Source organism: Cucurbita maxima, unplaced genomic scaffold (genome assembly GCF_002738345.1).
Source record: "Cucurbita maxima cultivar Rimu unplaced genomic scaffold, Cmax_1.0 Cma_Scf00032, whole genome shotgun sequence".
NCBI classification, from domain to species: domain Eukaryota; kingdom Viridiplantae; phylum Streptophyta; class Magnoliopsida; order Cucurbitales; family Cucurbitaceae; genus Cucurbita; species Cucurbita maxima.
The window spans coordinates 1,895,409-1,902,606 of NW_019272048.1; the positions used below are offsets into that span (position 1 = coordinate 1,895,409).

At 30.5% G+C, this 7,198-nt stretch overlaps 1 protein-coding gene across 1 annotated transcript; it reads left to right on the top strand.

Annotated features, from left to right (window-relative positions):
* The first annotated feature begins 2,509 nt into the window (after window positions 1-2,509).
* LOC111467072 (non-specific lipid-transfer protein-like protein At5g64080) lies at window positions 2,510-3,572 on the top strand. The gene is made up of 3 exons (XM_023111863.1): window positions 2,510-2,950; window positions 3,069-3,095; window positions 3,213-3,572. The coding sequence occupies exons 1-3, from the start codon at window positions 2,605-2,607 to the stop codon at window positions 3,374-3,376; spliced, it is 537 nt and encodes a 178-aa protein (XP_022967631.1). The 5' UTR covers window positions 2,510-2,604; the 3' UTR covers window positions 3,377-3,572.
* Window positions 3,573-7,198: the final 3,626 nt, after the last annotated feature.

Sequence of the window (7,198 nt, forward strand, 5' to 3'; positions counted from 1 at the left end):
GTCCCACCAAATTAATGTCTTCAAATAAAACGGTGCGTTGCGTTTCGTAAGCTATAAACTCCCTTCCTATTTTGGTTTCGCATTTGATACCAACGCGCATACGTTCGGTTTAACTTTTTACTCTCTATTTCGTTCGATAGCATATGAACCGGAAGGATTCGAGCCTCATACTTCTTAACAAAAAAATTAGATGTAAATGTTGAAGGTTAATGGGAAGGAGTCCCACGTTGACTAACTTACGGAATGATCATTGATTTATAAGTAAGGAATACTATGCATTGGTATGAGACATTTTGGGAAAATTAAAGTGGACAATATTATACCATTGTGGAGGTTTGTGGTTCCTAATAGTACACGGGTTGTGGATTGGGTTAAGAAAATTTTTGGGACCAACCCAAGCAGTGGAAGGAGACCAGGACTCTAACCACGTGCCTGTTGAAGAATGAGCCGGCGACTCATAGGCAGTGACTTGGTTAAGGGAACCCACCGGAGCCGTAGCGAAAGCGAGTCTTCATGGGGCAATTGTCACTGCTTATGGACCCGAACCTGGGTGATTTATCCATGACTAAGATGAAGCTTGGGTGAAACTAAGTGGAAGTCCGAACCGACTGATGTTGAAGAATCAGCGGATGAATTGTGGTTAGGGGTAAAATGTCACTCGAACCCAGAGCTAGCTGGTTCTCCCCGAAATTCGTTGAGGCGCAGCAGTTGACTGGACATCTAGGAGTAAAGTATTGTTTCGGTGCGGGCCCAAAATTTCAGAGTTGTTTGAGTTGGAAACCCAAGTAATTCCTTCTATGACTCCAAAGACAAGTGTGGTTGTGTGAGCAAGAGAATCTACAATTGCGATGGCTAGAGTGGTGGCATGAGTATCAGTGAGGCATATGCTAAGTGTTGCGAGAAGTCTTCAATCTACTGAGCATTGCGATGGAAGGCGAAGGCGAAGGCAACAATGGTTGCAAGAAAGTCTTCAATCTACTGAGCGGCTAGAATCTGCGAGGGTCGAGGAGTATGCTAAGTGTGCCTAGGAGTGCTGAGTGAGATGGTCGAGCAATGCTAAATGTTGTTATGAGGACCGACAACATAACTTAAGTTGGTCCAACTTTTCAAATCTTGGGGTTCGATATACACACCTAACTAAAAGATATACGTTTTAATCAATTGAGTTAAAATTTATATTTATATATATATATTATTAAAATTTCAGTTATGCATGACGAATGACAAATAAGTAAAAATTTGACGGGTATTTATTTATTTTTTTAAAAGGTAACTTCTAGAAAAGTCGAATAAACTTTGATTAAGATTCAATAACTAATAATATGAATTTTAATGTTTCAAAAAGTATATTATAAATAAAAGAATATATTTATAATGCAATATTTTGTTTAAAAAGCATAATGAAACTTATTTAGAATGTCCATATTAATAGAGTGGGCCTCTAATGAATAAATTAGTTGCTTAATTAGTAATTTGCACGTTAATTAAGGACAATATAATATATTATATATATATATATATATATATATAGATTTTTTTTTGCCTTTTTTAACGGTTTGTTTAGTTGTCTATCTGTAATTGAACTCTCCTTTTTTCCCACATCTTTCTGTCTTTTTCAAAATTACAATTTTTTTTTTTTAAATTTTACAAAAATACGACAAAAAGTTGATAAAAATACTTCTAGGTAAGGTGGCAGGATGTTGCAGTTATGCTTGTTTTATTGCGGACATTGAATTTATAGCTAAATTTTAAAACACAAACAACATTCTTAAATTTTGTTTTGATTTTAAAGACACTCGGTATGTTACATTCCACGTTGGTTTGAGAGAGAAACAAAACATTTCTTATAAGAGCGGAGAAACCTCGGAGTAACCGCGTTTTAAAACCTTGAAGGAAAGCACAAAAAGAACAATATCTGCTAGTGGTGAGCTTGAACTTTTACAAATGGTATTAGATATAGACATACCCGTTTTAAGGGTGGGGAATCATCTCCTTAACATACCCGTTTTAAAACCTTAAGAGAAAGTCCAAAAATGATAATATCTCCTAGCAGTGAGCTTGAGGTTTTACACAACAATATAAAGAACGTAGTATATTAAATTGTGACGACCCATGATTAGGATTTAGAATCTAAATTAAATTGTAACCAACACAAACCAAACCGTATGAGTTGGATCGGATTGATCGAATTTTTTGATTTATTGAATTTTTTTTAATGCTCCTAATAAATTATGTTTAGATCGACACGTTGATACCTATAGCAAAGAAATGATTGTAAGAAGTGGATGAATAAGTAAATAAAATAAAGTGAAACATATAATATAAATATACTCTCTTTGTAAAGCAACATAACATTCTATTTTCTTTACATAAAAACTAAATACTATTTCTTAAAAATAAAAAATAAAAAATAATTTTTTACACGGAAAGTTCAAAAGGCTTTTTTATTTTTTTAATAATTAAAAAAATAAAATAAACATTCCAAAATCTCCTTATTTAAATGGCCCTCACCAACTTCAATCCACACTCCCCACTTCCCCACTTCCCCACTTCTCCTTTCCCATTTCCCCACTGACCTTTCCCTTTCTCTCTTTCCTCTCAGAAATGGCCACCGCCAAGCTTTTTCTCGCTCTCTTCGCTCTGGCTGTCTTGTCTCTAGATCTCTCCGCTGTCTCCGCCGCTCACGACGCTCCAGCGCCGGCCGTGGACTGCTCCAGCCTCATCCTTAACATGGCTGACTGCCTCTCCTTCGTCTCAAACGACAGTACCACCACCAAGCCCGAAGGATCCTGCTGCACCGGCCTCAAGACTGTCCTCAAAGCCGACGCTGACTGCCTCTGCCAAGCCTTCAAGAACAGTGCACAATTAGGCGTCGTCCTTAACGTCACCAAGGCTCTTTCTCTCCCTGCCGCTTGCAAAGTCTCTGCTCCTGCTGCTTCTAACTGTAAATGTAAGGCTAATTCCTTCAAATCGCTCTTTCAATTTCGATTTTCAGAAAAATGAAACCCTAGGTAAATTAAGAACTGGTCTATTTAAGTGAAATCTTTGATTTCTTTTTGTTTTCTCAGTGTCGAACTCTCCTGCTGGTCCTCCTGGTACGATTTCTTCTCTAAACGCTTTTCGATTAGTCTTAATCTAAGTCTGATGATACCGATCTGGATTTCGGAATGTTTGTGAGGAAATATCTGAGCGTTTATTCTATTTGCATGCAGCGATTGCGCCGGCAAACTCGCCAAAATCGGAGGCGGCGATTGCACCGGCGGTGAACGAGCCGACGGCGGCTCCGGGACCTGGAAAGTCGGCAGCGACGGGAGCGATGGTGTCAATTGGATCTGTAATCGGCGCCATAGGAGTTACTCTGTTGAGAAGTTTCTGAGGGGGATATGCGGCGTCGTTTTGGTTGGGAGAAAAGGAGAATTTGGGGAAAATTAAATTTGTTTTGTGTGTTTTTATTTTGTGGAAGGAAAAATTTGTTGGCGGTGTTTGGTTTTGGGTTCCTTTCTCTATGGGTATAATTTGTGGCGTGTGACTCAAAGCAGATTATAATATTTAATTTTTTAGTCTTTCAAATCCGTTCAGTTATTATTCCTTTTATTATTATTTTGCTTAAATTAAATATTTACTCATCAACTTTTGTGTACTTATTTTAATTTTTTAAAATTTTAAATTCGTAAGGAATATATTAGATAGAAAGTTCAAGAATTTATTACATTTTTTCTTTTTAACAAATATTTCACTTTTAACTTTATTCTCTTTAAAATTTCTCTTTTTGTTTTTTTAATTTTTTTCTCTCTAAAATTTATCTTTCCCTTAAGTTTTATTTATTTTTTATTTTTAAACAATTTTTGTCCAAAGTCTGAAGCAATATTCTCTCCTTTTATTTCCACTTTCAAACATTTATTGTTACATTTTTAAAATTTTAATTTTTATAAATCAATTGAATTAAGGATTTTTCAATAGTTCTAAAATTAATTAATAAATAATAAATAAAAAGTAAATATGTAGTTGGAAATTCACGATTCGAGTGCTGCAACTCCCCACCGACCATAATTATAGTTAGTCTTTTTTTAGGAAAAGATAAATATTTTGAATCATATTTTTGGTAATCTTTTAAATTATTATTTTTTATTTAATATGTACTAACTCATTCAATTATATGGCTACCATACCTGTCACATCAAAATATTATTATACATATTCAAAGTAATAGTATTCATTTATTGATAATATATTGTCCAAAAATAAATAATATTTTTAAATAAATTTGAGATTTAAGATAAAAATTTAATAGAGTTGAAATAAACGAAATAATTTTAAATTTTAAATTTTAAAATATCATTAAATAAGTATAAGAGATTGTAAAAATAATAATATTTTAAAAATACCTTTATTTAGATGAAAACAATTATAATTTGTTTTAAAAATAATTTTCTTCTTTTAAAATAATTTAAATAATACTTTTAAGTTTTCAAAATTTTTATTAATATTCTTAAAATATTTTTAAAAACTTCAAAAAGTACCCTTAAACTTTTTAAAAACTTATAAAATAACCTTTAAACTTTTTTAAAAAATTCAAAAATACATTTATTGTTAGTTGGGGTTGCAAAAATACTTATGAATTTTCCAAAATAACATTAAAACGTTTGTAATTAATCTATGAGGTGGCGATAGACGAGTTTCGTTCATATACTGACGTTAATAATTTTTTTGAACTTTTTTTTATAACGGTAAAAAGATGTCAATATTAGTTTTAAAATTTTATGGGTATTTTTTAAACCTTGGACAATTTTTTTTGTAAGCTTAAAGAATATATTTTTTTAGACTTTGGGTATTTTTATTAATTATTCTAAAATAATTATGAAATATAAATGTAAAATAAATGGCAATAATTTTGTAGACCCAGAAATAATTATATATGAAATTTATAAATTTATAAATAAATTTTAAAAAATTGTGAGATGCAAAACTTCGTACCAGATGCTATTAATAAAATACCAATAATACTATTCTTATTAAAATATAAGGCTGTTTTTTCTTCCATTATTTCAACATTTATTTAATAGTTTCATACCAATAAAAGATAATTTGAATATGTTTTCAAAATATTCGATTAAATCAACCCACTAAAGCTTAAGTTTCTGTTGGCATGGTGAACATATACTCTGGGGTTTAGGGTTTAAAGAGTCAAAGAAGGTTTTGAAAATATTTTAAAAGCGTTTTAACAATGTAATGTTATAGGTTAGTAAGCAATAAAGGATAACAATGACATTAACGAAATACAGCTCGGGTAGGAAGAACTGATGATGAGTCACATCCTACTTGTAACAACTCAAGCCCAGAGTCAAGTTTCAGGCAATGTGACACCGAGGTAGCTAGGTCTTCAAGGGAGTGGATTGTCAGATCTCACATTAGTTAGAGATGAGAACAAAACATTCTTTATAAAGGTGCAGAAACCCGTTCGTAACGGGCGCGTAATTTTCTTTTTATGAATGGGTCCTCGTATATTTACAAATAACATTATGGGCCATAGTTCACGTTTGGTTTAGTTTTATTGGGCTTAAGAAAACATAAAAATAAATGAAATATAAAATATCATTATCATTACTTTGTTTCATTTTAGAAGAGTGTTTGTATAATATTAACTTATTAATTTTTAATCATCAAATAATGTTTTAATTACAACTTATTACATAAGTTATTTTAATGTAGGTTGCCTTATAACTAAGTTTATTTATATTAATTTATAATAATAGAATAATGTAGTATATCAAAATTATTTTTAATGTATTATAGTCAATTATATATTTAATTTAAACATATTTATAAAAATTAAATTATATAAAAAAAAGAAAAAAATGATAATAAAAAAGTGAGAGAGAGAAAAATGATTGAAAATAGAAAAATCTATCTCATTCTAAAAACGTGATAATTATTAGAAATGTCTATGAATGAAAGGAAAGGTAATTCTGTTAAAAGGTGTAAAAATGTAATAGCCAGGTAATTCTGAAGGTATAATAGCCAGGTAATTCTGTCAGAATGTGGTAATTCTGTTAGAAGGTGTAATAGCCAGGTAATTCTGTTAGAAGATGTAATACCCCACCCAGAAACAAAAGGTAATTCTGTTAGAAAGTGTAATAGCCCACCTAACAACTTAAGGTAATTATGTTAGAAGTTGTAATAGCTAGGTAATTTTGCACCCAGCAACTTAAGGTAATTTTGTTAGAAGATGTAATAGTCACAGTAATTTTGTTAGGTGTACTAGCTTCACGCAAAAACGGAAGGTATTCTATTAGATTTTATAGGTAATTATGTTAGAAGGTATAATAGCCTCACGCAGAAACCGAAAGTAATTATGTTAGAAGTTGTAAAAGCCTCACGCAGAAACTGAAAGTAATTATGTTAGAAGTTGTAAAAGCCTCACGCAGTAACCGAAAGTAATTTTGTTAGGAGGTGTAATAGCCTCACGTAGAAATCAAAGACACAAAATGTATCAAAATTTTAAAAAAAATCCGAATTTCTAACAAAGAAAAGAAAAAATAGAAAAAAGAAATAGAGGCTCGTCGATTGTTGAATGAAACAAAGAAATAGAGGCCTTTCGATTGCCGAATGAAATTGAATTTTTTTTCCCTTTTGCCCGATTGTAATAGAATAAGTAAAATAATAAATAAATAAATAAATAAACACACATAAACATATATCTAACTATTTGTAGGATGAAACTAAAAGTAAAATAATTATTTGTCTGATAAGCAATTTTGTAGAGAAGGTGTATGAGGAGAAAGTTAGAAATATTTTTTCCCTTTCCATAAATGAGACCATAGCCTAAGTAAAATAATAAATAAATAATCAAATAAAAATAATTCAAAAACAATTATTCCCCAAATTTTTTTCCACTAATCTAAATTTCTCCCTCTTTTACAAGAAAGAAATAGAAAAAATAGAAAAAAAAAACAATAAACGATCTATATACAGTTTGCAATGGGAAATGGGAAAGTGATAATGGAGCTGAGAAGATAATAGAAATAATAAATAAATAAATAAAAATAATTAAAAAACATATTTATAAAAATTAAATTGTATAAACAAAATAATAATAATAATAAATGGCAATTAAGAAAAAAAAAAAAAAGTAAGAGAGAAGAGAAGGATTGAAAAAAAAAAAAAAAAAAAAAAAAAAAAAAAAAAAAAAAAAAAAAAA

What these genes read in the sequence shown, in the direction of transcription:
- LOC111467072 (XM_023111863.1), top strand. Translation starts at nt 2,605, where the DNA reads ATGGCCACCGCCAAGCTTTTTCTCGCTCTCTTCGCTCTGGCTGTCTTG. An exon ending in TGCTGCTTCTAACTGTAAAT is followed by an intron (nt 2,951 to 3,068) that starts GTAAGGCTAATT and finishes TTGTTTTCTCAG; the next exon opens with TGTCGAACTCTCCTGCTGGT. An exon ending in CTCTCCTGCTGGTCCTCCTG is followed by an intron (nt 3,096 to 3,212) that starts GTACGATTTCTT and finishes ATTTGCATGCAG; the next exon opens with CGATTGCGCCGGCAAACTCG.